Source organism: Apus apus, chromosome 5, assembly GCF_020740795.1.
Source record: "Apus apus isolate bApuApu2 chromosome 5, bApuApu2.pri.cur, whole genome shotgun sequence".
In the NCBI taxonomy this organism is placed as follows: Eukaryota; Metazoa; Chordata; class Aves; order Apodiformes; family Apodidae; genus Apus; species Apus apus.
The window spans coordinates 48094455-48113390 of NC_067286.1; the positions used below are offsets into that span (position 1 = coordinate 48094455).

At 43.5% G+C, this 18936-nt stretch overlaps 1 protein-coding gene across 3 annotated transcripts in view; it reads right to left on the reverse strand.

Annotated features, from left to right (window-relative positions):
* FOXN3 (forkhead box N3) overlaps nt 1-18936 on the reverse strand; it is a 209941-nt gene that overhangs the window by 102106 nt on the left and 88899 nt on the right. For all 3 annotated transcript variants that reach the window (XM_051620661.1, XM_051620663.1, XM_051620662.1), the window contains exon 4: nt 2796-2932. In XM_051620661.1, coding sequence (XP_051476621.1) covers nt 2796-2932 — 137 coding nt within the window. The remainder of the gene's footprint in view (nt 1-2795; nt 2933-18936) is intronic.

Sequence of the window (18936 nt, forward strand, 5' to 3'; positions counted from 1 at the left end):
TTACATTTTCTACCAGTTGTTGAAGCCTTTGTACACATGAGAAAGCAATCACATACATACAAGAGTATTCTTTTTCCAAATGCACAGGGAATGTTCAACTCCTTGTGAATGTATCAGAAATTTAGTCAACATAGAATTTCACTACGTAACTGCAAAGGTGTAATGAAATTAATTCAACAGTCACTGATGGCCTAGGCCAGTGTCGCGTTGATGTTTTGCCAGATATTAGCAGATAAATATATACATATTTTAGAAGACCATGGGAAGATTAAGTTTTATTTGACAGAGGTACTGCTGAAAGATACCCAGCTAAAAATAACACCAACACCACAAAGTCTTTATACAAAACTTGGCTTCCTTTGGGCCTCTATTTGTGAAATATTGCTCCTGCAGCCACACAAGCTCTTTGTTTTATGATGTAGTCATCACAAGGAAGACTTGAGAGTGCTTGGCAGCACAAGCAGTGTAGCAGCAGCTCTGAGATCCCATGCTTTCCAAGGAGAGGAAGTTTCCTTTTCAGCTCTGGGACTCGCTTGCGGGTGTTTTGGTAGCATCCTCCCTCTCCCTCGCTCAGAAGACAGCAGCTTTGCTGCTTGCCCAGTTACATACAGGCATCAGCAAAAGCAGGCAGTCTTTCAAAACACTTTCTTAAATCCCATGCTGTTTGGCACGTGCCAGTACATCTCTCTCCCACACATGAAAACTGGCTACCAAGTTCTGTCCGCCCTCCCACCTAGAATAAGGCAGCACAACTTCCACCCGAGCTCTACGGCTCTGCGGGCATCCTCTGCTACACGCAGGGAGGATGGGTGAGCAGCGGGCACACGGCTGCGCAGGATGCAGGGCAGCTCCCCAGAGCAGGCTCCCTGTCACCCTGCCCCCAGCCACCACCCATCTGTGGGCTCATCCCCCCAAGGACCACTCCTGCCTGCGTCACTGCATTGCTTCCTTCAACCCGACCTGGAAAAGCTACCTGCGAGCTCCTGCAGGCAACATCTGCCAGCAAACTGCACAGCGGTTCTGGCAAATCTGACCCACTAACTCAACAGTCTCTTCAAGGAGATCGTTCTGCTTTCAACTGTGTGTGCTTGCTGGATTGTTTTGCTTGCCAGGATTAGAAGGGATCAAAACCCCTCCGTTTCTGTGTCAGATGTGCAATACACTTTCACTTGCAACAAGAATTTCTGGGTAAGTCTGTTTGGGAGTAACTAAAACACTCTTTAAAGGGCAACAGAAATGATGAAGTGAGGCTCTGGAAACAAGCGTTATCCAAACATGCTACAATTTCATGCCATTATTCAAATTACTTTTCTGTCCTCTGCAAAGCACAGTAGCGGTGGGATCACTGGGAGCAGGGGAAAACCAAAAGGGAAAATATTTTTCTAGAGCTCCACCTGAAACACAACAGTGACCGGCGCTGCTGCGCGGCTCCGGGATACCCCGAACTCCAGTCACTTCCCGCCGCTGCTCGCTGCCCCCGAGTCAGCCGCTCGTCTTAAAGCAGCGGGAAAGAACCACCCCGTGCCTGCGATCCTCCCGGCCCCGGGACACAAAGCCCGGCGCAGGCTCCCGGCGCTCCCCAAGGGGCCGGCGCGGCTGCCGCTGCTGCGCGGGACCGCCCGTTACCGCCCGTTACCGCGGCAACGCTCCTGCCGCCAGGCCGCGCGCGCAGCCCCGTGACGCAACGGCACCTGCCGGGGCTGCGCGTTGCCAGGGAGACGCCCGCGTTGCTATGGCGACCATCACGCCGGTCGGGCGGCCGGGGCGGGCGGAGGGCGGCGGCCTCTCCCGCACCAGCGGCCTCTCCATCCGCCTCAGCACTAACGCTGAAACGGCTCCGGGGAAAAACAAAATAGATTAAAAATATATATATATTTTAAACCCCAGGAGAGTCATCACAAGTCACTCCTCGGTCCTGGTGATGCTGCTGACCCGTGGTACAGCTTGTTAAAGACACCTTCCTGATTCTGAGGGGTGCGGTTCAGCACTGGCCGTGACCCGCATTTCTGACCCTGCCGGGTGCGCTGCCACGTTTGGAAAAGTGAAGACAACGATCTCCACACTAGCGGTGAGGAGAAAGCAGCGGTGTCAAAGCCCTGCGTGTGTCTGCCCCCCCGCTTGCTGGATTGCAGTCACAGATTATCTCTCCTCCCTCACGAATGTTAGCAACGAGCAATGGCCAGATGAAAACCAAATGCGAAACAAATGGAAAAACCTGCCCCATGCCTCCTTCTCTGAGCAAGGCAGAAAACTGGCCATTGCTCTCCCCCAGGCCCCTCCAGGACAACCTGGAGGGCAGGCATTGGGGCAGGGAGTGCCCAACTACAACAACGCTTGTTTGAGTCACCTGGGCGCAGCGCTCGCCTGGAGACCTGAGGGTTGTGCAGGCAACACAGGCCCCAAACACACGGGGGGGCGGGGAACCGAGCCCGTCTCCTCCCAGGGAGGGCACTGGGCTTCCACCTGCTGCCAACGGGATATGCAGACATTTCAGAGCTCTCCGTTTGCCTACATGCCTTTCAATTTCAGGCGTCCTTTTGCTGAAGGCTCCATGGCTCCCACACAAGCAGGATGGCAAGCTCTGCTCAGGGACGCGGTGCCACCAGGCAGGGGGACGGGCAGGTAAGGCGTCCAGACCCACGCTGAGCGAGGCCAGGCTGCTGCCAGTGCTCCGGGGCTCTCTGCTAACACATTTCCAAACTGCAAAGCTTAATTACATTTAACATCTTACCCAAGATTCATACGCAACACTGGATGAAAACATTAAAGAGTTGTAAAATGCATCTAGTTCTTACCTTTGATATGCCTGAGGAGATGTGGGAGGTGTATTGAACACATGCGAATATGGGTGATAGGGTGTCTTTTTCAAAGCCTGAATAAGATTTTGTCTATATTCTGGGTCTATACACCACAAGGACCCCTTTCCAATACTCTGCAAAGAAAAAAGAATTAAAAAAAAAAAATCAAATATTTGATCTAATGGCATAGCCTTATTTATTTAGCAGTACTTGTCAGGAAAAAGGTTTGGGTTTTTTGTCTGACAGAAGTTAACATAGTTTGCTTGCCAGAGATTATTACTCCATTAATAACATATTGCAAATGTATGATTTAAATCACACTTCGGGTGGGGGGGGGGAGGGCAGGGGGAAGTAAGAAAGAATGTTGCTTTCCCCCTCCTCCTCTCTTTTTAGTAGTTAACATAATTTAACAATATCTGGCAATTTCCCCATCACCCCATATTGGAAAAATAAGAAGCTACAGTTACTGTTAAATGGAAACTTTGAAGAAAAGCAGATTCTTTTTGAAAGCAATTTTCTTTCTCTTTTGCTGTTATACTAACAAAAAACAGGGCTCAAAAGGAGGGGTTTAAACACCCTAGCAACTGTTTTAAAAATAAAAGAACTTAATCCTTCAGCCACATGACATCAGTACCATTATGCTACAAGAGGAAATTAATCATCTTTTCTCCCCTAAGGGAAAAAAGTAACCAAAAACCCAAAACAAAAACAAAAAAGCTCACAGTATAATCAGAGTTTAAACCATTTAAGAGTTTTGTGAAATTTTTAAAACAACAGTTATTGTAATTACCCTTTCTGGACACACAGAACAAGCAACCCAGTAAGTCAATCTGTAACATGAAGACTACACTAAAATTCAGTATTTATTCTGTAGTTACGAGCAGTACAATTTCAGTCCTTCTATCAGTCCCACAAGAGGTCAGGGTGTAGATATTTTGAATTGTTTTGTCTGAGTTCTCAAACAAACACCAAAACAAGTTTCCCTCAGCTCCACTATGCAAGCATAGAAAATGACAGCTTAGGAGCTGCCTTGGTCTGCTGAAGCATACATAAAAACAAACACCAACCCTAATTACTGACTGAAGTCCACTGGCAGGCTTTCAAGACATAATTACAAGATTTTTGGTAAATATTGATGTCTTCTGGAATAGGCAGAGGAGGCTGCGCTAACTGTCTCTAGCCACTTTCCAGCCCAGGGCCATCATCCCTTGTCTCAGCTCCAGCTTCTACCAGCAGAGCAAGGCTTTCTGTTTCATTTGTGGAAGAACAAACACACACACACACAAATCACATGGGAAGTGGGGTATTATTTTCTAAAGCTACAAGGAAGATCAAAACCAGACACTTGTTTCCTGTGGAAAACGTGTCAACTTCATGAAGCCCTACCAACTCCTAGGCACTTCTCTGCCTCATGGATGGCTTTAGGGCACACCATGAACTTGCAAAGTGCTTACAGACCTCCTTCTGAACTTACAGACAGCAAATATGCACTACGTTCTCCCTCCAAAACCATAAAAATGAAAAAAAAAAATCTTCCCCAGCATCACTGGAGTGCTGTGTGATAGCCTCTAGCAAGTTGACAGCACTGCATGAGACTTGGCTTGAAAGAAAAGGAGAGGTCTGGCATAACCTGCAGAAGGCACGACTGCTTGCTTTCAGGAACAAGCACATCTCCTGGAGGTGATGAAGAAAGAACAATCTTCTGCACACTGCTCTGGTGGAACTAGGAACATAGGGATTAAGGGACATTAGATTAAGTGAGTGGAAAGGCTGAAGGAGTTGTGTCTCTTTAGGTTGGAGAAGAAGAGACTGAGGGGTGACCTCATCAATGTTTACAAAGATGTTAAGGGCGAGTGTCAGGAGGACGGAGCCAGGCTTTTTCCAGTGATGTCTAGTGATAGGAAGGACAAGGGGCAGTGGGTGCAAACTGGAACATAGGAAGTTCCACATAAACATAAGGAAAAACTTCTTCACTTGTGAGAGTGACAGAGCACTGGAACAGGTTGCCCAGAGAGGTTGTGGAGTCTTCTTTCCTGGAGACATTCAAAACCCACCTGGACACATTCCTGTGTGATGTGCTGTAGGTGATCCTGCTCTGGCAGGGGGGTTGGACTAGATGATCTTTTGAGGTCCCTTCCAACCTCTAAGATTCTGTGATAGGGTCAAGCCTCTTCAGGATGTCAGGGTTCAAGCCCAACTCTCTCCTTGCTTGCCAAGGGTGCCCTACCAGAAGGCTACAGACTGACTCAAGGTGAAGCAGGGCCTTTGCATCGTCCAATGGCCCAAGATTCTCAAGGGGCTAGAGAGAGACAGCAAGGAAGACTCATGGGATTTCATGCTGGTAAAGTACTACAGCAAATCACTGAAAGATCCACTGCTGGTGTCAGTGGTGGAAACTGTGTGCCACACAACTCAAACCAGTTTGCAAAAAGAAGGTTGTTTATGTTTAGCCCTCTTTTAAATATGGGACAATGAGCCAGAGACTTTACATGATAAGCCTAGTAAGTGACATTTTAGGCAAAGGACAGAGTAAAAAATAGAATCCAAACCTCTCAAATTCCACTTCCATTCTCCATCCAAGAGTCAGAGCAAGAAGAACATAAAATTTCCTTTTAAGTGAGCAACAAGCAAAACTAGGAATGTTTTTCAGGATAAAACCTTTGCTGGATTCCTTACTCCTTACAGCATGGGATAAGCTTAACAAAAAAAAAGAAGAAAAAAAAAAAGCTACACTTAAATATCATCTACCTTATTTGTACTTGCACAACACAACATACTGTTTCCAAATTTCTCCGTTTTTTCATTTACTTCCAAGACAGACTTTTCATCTACCTGAAAGAAATTACTCCGCAAAATCAGGGATTGTTCAAGTTGAGGGCTTTACTGAGGAGTAACTTCAAAATCTTTCATTATTGTTAAGCTAGATTTGTTTGGCTTGCCCATGTTCTTGCAAAAGCCAAAAATAATCTCACTGAAAAAAAGAAACTCTCACACAAAAAGTACTGAGAATAATTATACTCCTTGTTAAAAGAAACACTGGGAAGGCAGATTTGCTAATTTTTCACCGCAACTGAGCTGACAACATTTAGCAGCAAAACCAAATGTAATTTAAAGCAAAGCACTCCAACCATGCAAAGTTCCTTTTTAAGATAGTTACTTTTGTTTTTCCACAATCACACAAGAGAGCAGAAATAAAAAGAAAACTGAAGTGTCATCAGGTTAAGAATCCTTCTTGACTGTGGGAGGTGTGAAGAGCTTTGTTTACATGTGTCATTAGTCTTCCCATATACAGAGCAATCACAGGAAAGGAAATCATTTGAACTCAGACCCATCGGTTAGTGATTAATTTCCATCTTATAACACTTGGCGTGCTGCTTCACTACCTCCTCCAAGCCAAAAGTCAATAATGTCTCCAAGCAAAAACCAGCAAGGAAAGGGAAAAAAAAAACAAATAAAATCCCTGTATTACAATTGTCTCCAGGAAACAAGTGACTGAGGAGTGGGTAAGAGCCCCCTGACCACTTTGGCACCAGAGTGCTTTGGGACCTCCCAACACTTCACCTCCTCGAGGGCCAGGCACAGCCACCCCTTCCTTCACTCCTGCCAATCACAGGTTACTGCTTCTGCAGCCTCGTTTAAAGTTATTAAAAAAAGGCAAGTGTCACTGTGAGTCCCCTTCACCTTGCCCAATAGGAGACTATAGCTGCAAGTAAGCTGGTTCAGATGTAGTAACTGGGAGAGAAAGCAACATGTAGAAGTTATCCCATAAAAGTTTATGATGGAGTAATTTTTCTTTTTAAAAAATTGTGATTATCTTTTCTATTAAGAACTTGCTATGCCTTTTTCTGTCTCTCATTATATGTTTAGATTGTATCACTATATTGTGTACTAAATCCCAACTTTTTAATTCATTTGCTCTTCCTCATATCTGAAATACACAAATCTGATTCTCCTCCAACAATTAAAACCAGTGCATTGCCATGAAAAGGTACATGATGCACTAAGTGTACAATTATTTTTCCTCCCAATGCACTGCATGCTTTTAATATCCTAGTTTACACAACCTATCAGGATTCAAAAATGTGTGGTCATCTTTTAATTGAATAGAAAAAAAGTTTGGCATTTAAAAAGAAACTAATTTAAATGCTGCTTGTCAGCTCTTTCAGTGGTTATAGTTGAGGATAACAGCATCACCCACTATTAAAACCCCTCATTATAAAGATTTTGTTTCGTTTCCATATACCTCACAACTAGTTGCCTGGCCTTGGGTATCACTTATTGGCTGCCAAAGCTCAATTAAAAAACTTGTGTATTGAGCTCTTGTCCAGACCAATAGCTGGGAAAAAATATATCCCCCATCTATATAAAAATTCTGGCAAATGTTTATTTGAGGAATTTTGTTCCCTGGCTATTTTAGCACAGACTTGAAATGTGTTAGGAACACAACTTTTTTCCAGGGTTGTTCTTTTAATTGCCATACAAACAGTCTGCCCACACCAAAGCTTTGGGAAGAGAGCAGATACAGGAACTGCAAAACATGCATGCTCAGAGGGACACTGGCAATTTCAAATTGTACCTTCCGAAGCTCCAGTTACACATTTGCTTTGAATTCACATGGGACTGCACTGAAACCAGGGATGAACAAATCCAGCCACCCACATCTCTCACAGCATAACCACCAAGAGGGTCCCTAAGGAAAAAGAACCCTAAGAGAACACCCCCCAAAACAGATGCAGTGAATGAAGGGCTGCTGCTTCCCTTGCCCTTGGCTGCACTGTTCTCCTTGCCCTCTTGCTTGTGCCCAGCTCTTCTTCCACAAGCCCATTTCAGTCATTTTCCTCAAAGAAAACTGTTTTGATGGCTGAATTTTGTCATTTAAACTCATTAAGTTGGCTCACATGAAGGGCCTGATGAGCATCCAGTGCTACTGCAAAGCAGGAGATGGAGGAGGGAAGCCAGGGAGGAGAAAAGGAGATCTCCCTTTCTGCAGCAGGAGCTGTGGTGACACCCCAATGCAGCCCTTGGAACAGTACTCTAAAGGAAAACCAGGATTCTCCCTGGATACAAAGCAGCTTGAAAGAGGAATGGGAAAACTGGCATGACAGAGAGCAGGCATCCAGTTGAGAGCTGGGGTGAGCTGGCACTGAAGCCGGCATGTGCAGCCCTGAGGGAAAGACCAGGGGAGCTGCACAGCCCAGACCAGACACTGAGATGCTGGGCTGTACAGATGCATGTGGGCCAAGGAAAGCTGGATAGGCTGTAAGGAGAGGAACTGAAGCAAGAGAACCATGAGTGTTCTGCTCTACACAGGTACCCAGGCTATGCTAGAATTTTGAGAATTATTAAACAGCAACTCTTTGAGTTAAGGATCTTGCCACTTCTAACAACCAACCAAAATAAAATCAAAGCCAACAATTCCCCACTGAGTAGGATCTGTCCTTTTTCTTCTCCACTACCAGTCATGTGAGTGGCCAGGGCTTGACTTTCTTGAACTGAAACTGTCAGTAACATGAATTAAGTATATGATAGCTACCAGACTGAAGTGGTGTAGCTGTACACCATCTTTGAGAACTGTGCCATGTTGGTTACAGAGGTGCTTCAGGAACTGTAAAAACAAGCAGAAAATTCCTGTTACTCAAAAAAGGGACATTTCCAACTAGCATCTGCAATTCCAGACTACCAGCACTGTAATTTATCTGTAAGTTGTTGCAGTTGTTAACATCGGACCTGTGAGTAACACTAATAACACTTTCTGCAGTAATGAGGAACCTTTTGGTATCAGTATTCACCATTACTGACCTAAGGGCTTGCTTTCAGCATGGATGAAACCTAATATTGTTACAGCAAGTTAATTACCCTTTGTAAGTAATAGTGGAGGGATTACTGGATATCAAAGGTTCTTACTCTACAGAAATATATATCCTGAGCTCCTCGTGCCCACTTACCCTGTAACAGCAGGCTTAAAACAAACCTTCACACAGATTTGCCAAGTTTATCCACAGGAATGCTGTGCAGCTTCTGTAGATGTCCAGGTATGCCAAGCAAGCACAGAAATGTTTCTATAGGACCAAGCTTTCAGGTTTTGAAATGTAAATTTTTTTAAAAATTAGAATTGGGTAATAGAAATATCCATGATGCAACCACAGAATTTACAATAACCATTTGAATAACAACAGCCAGGTCCACAGTCTGAAAAGATAATCCATTTAGACCTGAACAGATTTCCATGCATAAGGTACAAGAGACAACAGTTCCCAACTTTTATGTCTGTATCACACCTAATGTGTAGGCACAATCCTCTTCACAGACAGTATGTCTCTGGAACCACTCATGACTGCTTACACACCTCAGCATGAAACTTCTGGGACTGGTGAGAGCACTCCTAAGGCTGTCAGGCAGCAAGGACCCATACAGCGTCCCAGGAGAGCAGGAATGATGGAAACTTCAACCCATGAAAAGAGCAGGGTACCAGTCACTCACTACTTGACACTGCAGTCACCCAAAACATACAGCAGTTCTGGAAACCTTGAATAAAACAGGTTTCTGGTTGATCCCCAGGACAGCAAACTAGCACCAAGAATTCCTCTGAAACAAAACTCCCTTCTCAACTTATGAGAAGAATAAATATCTATTTCATACAAAATGTGAGGAATTTTTGTGAGGAGATGGAGAGGAAGGAGGAAGGTAAGTAAAATCCTTTGAGTGGCACCTTATGACACCCTGCTTTTAGCTCTGTCTCACATCAAGAGGAACACAATAATCATTCCAAAATCCACCTCAGGAGAGAATGACTTGCTTAAATAACTTCCTTGCAGGATGCAGAGATGCCTGCCAAGTGACTTAAAAAGCGTCCCTCAGTACAACATAGATTACACATTCTTCACTAAATATGACACTATTTTTGAAGGTTTGCGAACACTGTGCATGCACTACTGGAAACAAGTGGCTGAAAATTCATCAAGACTAGAGAATGCAAGTCTACTGCAACTACTGATGCCATTTTGAATCAGCACTGCCAAGAGCAAGTGCAGAGAGGCTTTTCAATATCCAAAGAGAACTTGTGCAGCCACAAACACTACTCTAATGTCTACTTAGTGCTATTCCCTTGCAGACAGTGACGTCAGGAAGAGCACACCTTAGTTTTTTACTTCAGCGAGCCATCCCTCACCTTAGTATCACTCTCCTCTAAATGAAGGGCATCACTGCTAAAATAAGTCCAACTTAGAAGTGTAGTTCCTTCATTTACATGAAGCAGAACTAGCATAATATTATCAGAACTGGAGAAAAATACCACATAACAAATTGTAAACTATTTAGTTGGCAAATGCTCAGGAAGATTTAAGATAAGATGCTGAAGTTGGTCTGCTGGTCTGTTTAAAACTGTTATCTTTACTCATTGGCATTTCAAGTTATCAAGACAGACATTATGCTGTTTGCTCTGCTTGCCTACACCGGTTCTCCAGTTTTAAACAGTTATTATGAGTGGCCACAGATAATGGGAAACCTTTATCCTCTTTAACAGCTATGTACCTTGTAGATGAGGCTGGTGAGTTCTCGAGATACTCCTTTTTTAAAAAAAAAATGAAGTAATTAGCAGGAAGACATAAACAGTGCATTTGAATCATCTAAGGTCAGCTAGTTTGTTTTTTTTTTAAAGAAAGAAATACAACTGCTAAGGAATTCTTAAAGAAAGAAAAACAAAGCCACTGCCAACGATTGCTATTATTATAAAACACATTCCTTAGATCCCCTGTAATCTCATATAAAAATTACAAGTAACTATTCATGCAGCTTTAGGGTAGATTTTCTTCATGCTGTTCCAACATTTCCAGTACAGACCAGTGAAATTCCATACAGCCAGTTTTAAGAATTGCACTATAGACCTTAACAGCAGTTTTAATGACAGTAACAACTGCATGGTAAGCATTTAATTTCCAGAAACCCTCACACAAAATCTCAGTTACCTATGAACTCAGAAGAGCTGGAAACTTTCCCTGCCCTTCTGAAGAAAGTTAAACAATCTTATGTTGTGAGAAAACTAAAGTAATATTGGGATGCAGCATAACAAAAATTTAACACACATTTCTTCTGCACTTTTTCAACTCTTTTTTTCAGTAAACTAGCAGTCACAGCTCAGCTCAAGCACGAAGCTGAAAAAGAGCTCTGACTAGCTAAAATACATTACCATAAAGATATGCTTATTTAATACATGAAATTAAAGGTTTGATGGGAAGGCTTACTGGAGTATAGTGTTCAACTCGAGTAAACCAGTTGCATCAAGAAATCACCAGCTTTTTTTAAGAAAACAAAAGGCAAAAGGTTGGGGCTTTTTAAATCTTACTTTGCTCCAAGTCAAAACATCCATTAGCTCAAATCACACAAGTCCAAGTCTTTGCTTTTGTGCTCATCTCTTGGTATTTTAGCCCACTTGCTCAAGGAGCTACCCCAGACACCAACAGAGCCATCATCCTTTTAAACCCTTGACTGCCTTTAGGAAAGAAGCCTGATGCTGACTGAAGTGGTGCAGAGGCATTTCCATGCTTCTGGTGTCCTTTCAGTTACAAAATGGGCACCATCCTTCCAACTGGAGAGGCTGGGTGGTAAGGAACTTCACGGAGAATGAGAAGTATGATGATAGTGGAAAAGGACTATGAAGCCTCAAAGTAAAGGAAAACAAACTCCCCCAAACCAAATGAGAAGCCAAGTATGCAAACAAACAATGCTACAAGAATAAAGAGGCTGGACCAGTGATGTTGTGAAGTAACAGCTGGAGAAGAGGGAAGGCTGTGGTATTCCACAGTTATAACAAAGCAAACCTATTTCACAGGCAAGATGACAGCACAAGATCCTACAACACGTGGAAGTGCTACTGAAACACTCACTGTCCAGTAGTCTCTCAGTATTAGAGTTCAAGTCTCACCAGCACAAGACATATTAGTTTTCTTTGTACCTTTGGACTTGTGTGTGCCATCAGAGTGAAGGGCCTGCTTTGGGAAGAGAGCACTGCTCCCTTCAGCAGGGCCTTCAGAGGCTGGCCTCCACACAAACCACCAAGGAGCTCCCTCTGAGTAGTGCCACAGGCACAGGTCCCATGGCCTTCTCTATCTGCCCCAAGTAGAGAAAAGAAACAGCAGGTACTATCTCCTGGCAATGGCTGCAAGACAGCACAGGAGTGACTGTGTGGATGGTTTGGGTTTTACACAAATGAAGGCATTCACAGACTTTAAAACAGTTTTTTTTTACTTTGCATTCACCCTCACGAGTACAAAGAAGTCAGAAATGTGTGTGAGCCAGAAACCCAGAAGTCCAAGCTGCTGCCAAAGACTACCAACCCAAGACATATTCCCAGAGTCCATGCTCCTGATCCCACAAGGGGCACATCAACAATGGGTCTGGAACAATTCCCTGTAGTTTCAATCATGGTGACCCACTGCCAGATGATGCCATGGGCACAGCTGCTCTGCCTCTAGCTCCTCCAGCTGTCCTCCAACACACCCGCACCTGTACACCCATTAGTACAGGTAAGCAAGCACAATACTATTGCCTACGGCGGATCTGCTACACCACATTAGCTTCCCACTGCTCTGATCATAAAATGACTCCTCCAACAGGCTCAGGAGGAGTTGTGGTATGTCACCCAATTCCAAAAGTCACATTTAACCTGTAAAACACCTCCTTGTTGAATTTACATGCAAACCACCCTATAAAGCTATTAGGCTGCCACATAGGAATCCTGCAAGCAATTGAAGAAAGCAGCGTCATTAACTGCCCTTAAACAGTGCCTCCCTCCTAGATAAAGTAGTAGTATGTTGTTTCATGCTAGTGCCTAGCAACCCCAGACGTTCCCCAAAGCCTCCCCAGGCTAGGCGAAGTCCTGGTGCTGAAGACAGACTGTGACACTGCTAGGGAGGAACAAAGTGCAAGATCAAGCAGATGCAGGCCGACTGGGCTGAGAAGGCAGGAGAAAGCAAAAGACAAGCCTATCACCGTGACAGGCCATCACACAAGCACACTTGAGGGGGATTAGGTAGCAACTAGCATTAACAATGTTGTTTTAGCCTATAGAATTTCTGTGTATACATGGAAAGTGTAATTATCTCTACTCTATTGAAAAGAAAATTGAGGAGACACAGAAACAAAAGAATAAAAATAAGTGAAGTGCTCAAGGTCACCTATAAAATCAAATGCAAGAGAAAAAAGAAAAAAAAAAAATCCCTGAGACTCCAGACCAATGGCCCAACTAGTGGAATGTGCTAATTTCATACCAGAGGGCCACTAATTCAAATACTCACTGGTCATCCGATACTCTTTGTGTTATCTACATTATACACTTGGAAAAGACAAATTGCCTTTTCTTACAAATATACAGTTATGTTATATGTAGATCTAGTAGCAATTTTAAAACACAACCCTTCACCTAACAGACACTAAAAAAATTATTCAACACTTATATCTGTGCTAAAGGTTTCTGGGTCATTTTTTTGCCTTCGAGTGTATTAATGATGAAATAAGCCAGTGAGTGACTTTCTGGGGTAAGGGGTTAACAGCTAGTAGAGACATGTGGGAGGGAGTAAGTTGCACTAAATCCATTAGCAGTGACAAATAAAAATAGAAATAAGGAAGACCTGACAAAAGCTAATGGATTTGCACCAATTCCCCCTATAAGTGTTTATTTAATGTAGGATTTTTTCTTGCTTAGTATTTAATATTGGTTCGCATGATGGATTGAGCGGGAAAACAGGCACTTGGATAAATTATTTGATATGCTGCCTGAATGTGGGGTTTCCAAGTGTCCTTGGGCTCTTTAAGGAAACAAAGGTGTGCTCCATACTGATCCCTGCTTGGCAGCCTTGATAGATCCTCATCACCTGCAGCAGGCAAGCACTAAAGAAAAAAAAACCCTCCTGCAACAGAGACATCAGTGTTACGGCACATCTATCAACACACAAATTATCTCTGCCACTTCTATACACATATGCTACTTCACTTGTTCAGAGATACTTATCTCTTACTACCATTTCTCTTTCTCTCTACTCTTTCTCACGGCTGAACGAAACCCCAGAAAGCAAACACACCCCCGTGCTGCAAACATCCTCCAAAATCAGGTAACTTCTTGACTGCATTTGAAGCCTTCACCTCGCCCACACAGCACAAATAAGCATAAATTCATCAGGGCAGGGCCTGACTTCAGAAGCCTCAACAGCCTAAATGTCTCAAGGCCAAATCTCACAGACTCAAAATACCTGGGACTTGACTTGGTACTTTAGCAAGGAGCCTACACCAATCCTCCTCCTTCCCAAATGCCAGGTACCATATTGCAAGGTTCTGGAGAAATGCCTCCTAAATTAGGCAGCAAGATTAATGGCTCTGCAATGAAGATAAATCGGGGCAGGACCAGTTTAGCTCCTGGAGCAAAATGGCCTCTTGCAAGGAGGTCAAAACTTGCAGCTCCACCAAGCACACTCCTGGGCACCCTGGCGGGACTAAAACAGCAGTGCCTGTGGGAGAGGGATCTGCTCACCCAGTGGGACTTGGCATTTTGCTTTTATTGCAATACAACACAAGCAAGATATCTCACCTGAGAGCCACACCACCGAGATCCACACACAACCAGACGGGGAGCAGCAAGCCCCTGCCTGGCCTGGCTGCAGAGGAAGCGCACCACCACCTCTAGCACAAACCTCTTCCCACACCCTCCTGGAGAGCCAGCCATAACAACCTTCTCAGGAGAGGCAGAAGCACAGCTCAATTGCCATCAAAGCCTTCTGGCATGGGGAGGCTCTGACCCCAAGACTGCAAGGGAATTACATACCCAAGCAGACAGCTTGCTGCTAAGCTGTCCACCTGTCTCCACCCACTACTGGTCACAGGTCACTAAAATGCACCTTCCCCCAATCCTGGCTGTAACTTTGGTCTCCTCGGGCACCTGCCCTGCAGGCCACCTGTACACAAGAGCATACAGACTCTTCCTGCGGCAGCTGGTGAGATGTCCCAGCCCACCAGCAGGAGGAGACGCCAGGGCTACGGTGTCACTGCAAGTGCGAACAGAAGACATTCTGGCATGTGGATTAAATGCAGCGTGTCCTCCCCGCCCTGGTCACACAAGGCAGCAAGTCCAGTCCCCTTGCCCATCCCACAGGCAGCAGCCTGCACTCAGACCAAGAGGAAAAGCACCCTACCAGCAGGGGTAAGGGAGGGGGAAACAGATGAGAAAATGTCCTCTGCAGAAGGATGTGGTGGCAGAGGGAGAAAGAAAGCAACATTGCTGTGTCTCATCCAATTAATCTTCAAAGGTGGAGTAAGTTAAAAGGAACAATACAGGAACTTCTCATTGTGGGAGCAATTAATTCTGTTGCGTCTACATTTCCTCGTTTTTATTTTAAGTCGACTGTAGAAGCACAGGCTTGTAAAAACAGTAAGAAAATATGAAGTTGCTTAGCCTTCAAAGTTTTATTCACAGTCAGATTCATTAAAACTGTAAGACTTCCTCTATTTTTTTCCTCCACACAGTATCTCAAAAATAGATTTTACAATTATAATTAATCTTTTTTTTTTTTTTTTAATCCTTAGGGTTTTTTAGGTGTCTATATTTTTACAGGCATGCCTACATGAGTTGCACCTGGTGAAACACTAAAAACAGCAGATGCAACAAAGCTTGGCATGAAGAACTTCTCCAGCATGAGCCACTTGATCAAGCACATTTTAGAGTGGATAATTAATACCGCATTTCAGCTTCCCTAAACACCTCCACCAGTAAAACAGATTTGAAAGTGTGCAGATAGTTTATTAAACATAGCAAAGTGATTACATTAGAGAAGTAAGACATAGACTTACTGGTTAGCATCGATTAGACTCACTGGTGAGTATGGATTTAAAAGAAAAAAAGTGAATATTTAAATGTAGGGTTTTTTTCCAAGGAAGCCAACAAGTCCCTGATCAAAACCTACAGGTTGGCAAGAATAGGATGCACAGGTTTATTCATGTTATTTCCGAGGCAGACTAGCTTTGCATCAGCAGAGTATTAATCAAAGTCTGAACACCTAGGCATCCTGACTCAATATAGCTTCCTCCTTTGTTTAAAGTCCACCTCATTTTTCCAGATGTGATTCCAAATCCCACAGTGATTTTGCTATTTTACACAAAAAGCAAAAGAAAAACGGGTTTCCTCAAATTCACAGCAGAGGAAGGCATGTGACGGAGGCAGCAGCAGAGAGCCAGCCTGCAAACTCACTGAAACAAACCCAACAGAAATAGAAACGTCACTCTTCAAGACGCTCTTTTGGCTAAGCTGGTAGCAAACAGGATGTGAGCATCAGTCACTGTGTGCAGAGAAGAGGTTATTCAGAATAGCAAGTTCAGGCACAGACCAGTTCTTTTACCTGGTAAGGAAAGAGTGGGAGGAAGGTGGGGAGGGGGGGTCTGGGGGGAAGAGGCTTTCAACCCACATACCACAGCCCTGCCTACTTGGGTTTTCCCTGCTCTCTTTTTAACTGAATTACCTCGCAAGCAGACATTTTCAAGTGTAATGCTAACAGGCAGCCCCCATGAAACAGGGCTGCACAGGAAGCCTGTGTGTGTGTGCTTCAAGTATGCTGGGAGGAGGAGACATGACAGGAGAAATGACACATTCCTCAGCAAAATAAGACCATAGACTACCTCAGCAGTGCCAGCAACCCTGAGGAGAGTGACTGGGGCACTTGTTGAGAGACACACCATACACAAGAAGGAAGGATTACTGCTTGGTTTGAACATATGAACAAGAAGAAAAAAAAAAAAAAAAGAGTTTGGAGTAGAGAACGGGAAAAAGAGAAGACATCACTGCTTGACGGTGTCTAGAAGCATCTGGAAATTAGAAAAGCTGTACCAACATCTACATCGGGCTAACTCACCATCTTCACCCTCCCACTCATTGGTGTTTACTAGCAAGCTATTACTCATTCTGATCACCGTGTACAAAAAGGTTGCTGATCAATATTGCACGAGGGTGATTAGTGCTCAGTGATTAAACTTCAGTGTATGAATTTATCTGATTTGACATGCCTGAAGTGGAAGGAAACAGGGAGAAAAATTCAGAGCAGACTGCAGTATTGAAAACTGACAATTTGCCCAACATCAGATGTTGATGTTGTGAAAAGTTCAGAACTAACAAGGAGAAGATGTTATGATATTCTCAGAAGGATGAAAAACTATTTTCCTCCAAATTATTAATGATCAAATGTGCCTTTGAACAGACCTGCCATCTAAAGGAAAAGAAAATCTCATTTAAGGATGCCAAAGCAAGGCTATTTTGATGACACAGGTGTCATGCAAACAGGCCTGCTGTGACCTGAGTCACTGCTCCAGGTCTCCTGTGATCTTTTTCTGTATCAGTTTCACACAGGAAGCTTTCATATTTGACACACCAAAAATAGCAGATGGTTTACAAATTAAAATCTTCCTTAGAAAAAGGTTGCAACTTTTTTCTTTTCTGAGATGCAAACGCACTTTCAGCACAGTGCAACAATGATTTAAAGCACTTACCCCTGCCACGTGTTTCTCAGAACCGTTCAAGAACAGTTCCATTTCTACGTGATGCAAGTAAGAAAAGAGAAAACTAAGAAGGGAAAAAAAAACACAACACAAAAACAGTAATCAGAAATTAATACCTGAATGTGAAAAGCAACCAAAAATAATGTACAAACTCTCTTACAGAGAAAAATGTGTATCTAGAAAATGAGGTCCAAATTGCTAATGGCCCTATGCAAGGACTGAGCAAAAAAGGAAGGGGCATCTTTACAATTGACTCCATCCTACTGGTGAAGTCACACCACCAGTATGCTTCATCTTACTGATGATGAAGAAATTTGACAGCAGCAATCTTACCTTTCAGAGCTGCTTAACGTACCAAATCCTGCTGAAAAACAACCACCAGCCCTTGAGCATACTGGTGGTGTGACTTTTGCCCCACAAAAGGAAGCCAGATAACACCAGCTCTTAAGTTCCAGCCTGTAGAAAAGAGCTGATATACTCCAAAGGGTCCTTCTCTTCATAGTTGCACCCAGTGACCACAAATGCTGACATCTGCACTGTACAGAAGAGGATTTATGCAACTGCTGTGTTTTCCTTTCAAACTCTCCAGGACAATACTAAACACACCACCAACAAAATAGTTTGAAAGAAACTGCACAGATTACAGTTTTCTTGTAACCCCCATAATCTATCTTCAATCCTGCTGATGCATATCATTTTTTCCATCTTGGGATTCTAGGTGTTCCTATTAGGAAGTCATGAGATGGTGCAAAATCATGGTGGGGGGGGGCGGAATGGAAGGAGAGGAACTAAACCAAAATGTTTCTAGCTTTCTTCACTTGTGTAAAAGAGCCTGTAAAAGATCTCAAAGGTTATAAAATAAGGTGCACATATTTTCCCTCAGTATTTTAATTAGCAACATGATTTATAAGCCAATTTTATCACTTCTAAGGCCCAGACCTCTATATAAATAGTCCTCACACCATCCTTATCATATCCATCCATATTATTACACACACACCGACAGATGCTAATATTACTTGGTCTAACTTAAAAGCCACACAACACAAACAAGAGAGAATTTGCTTGGGCTATTACAGAATTCCCTCCCTTTCCAAACAATAGCATGTCTCTGTACACAGTGTGAGAAGGCTGAGGCTACATGTGGCATGGACTGAAAAGCCATTTAAACCAGCTCTGGAAGTGTTTTATTGTTCAGCCTAATGCCAAACAACACGAATCGACACATAGTCAAAACATGCAAAGAACAAGAGTTTACTGATGAAGCAAATTCTTCCCCTTTTTAATTAATGTCTAAATTAAAGATTCAGAGTGCAAATCCAACAAGTTTCTGCACCCTGTTTTATAAATTGCAAGGGAAATAAATCAAAGTTGATGTGGTACACAAGTGGATAATTCTACCATAATTAAGACATGGACTCTTGTCCCATCAGCTCAAGCCCAGTGAAATGCATTTTTGGCATACTAGACAGGGTGAGTGGGACTCGAGTGCTGGTGAAGGAGCAGATGGTAATTAGCAGAAGTGGTTAAATAATAAGCATGCTTACTTTGAAACTAAAATAACGCGAGCATTTTAGCTGGGGGAGAGGTGGCATTTTCCTATTTTTTT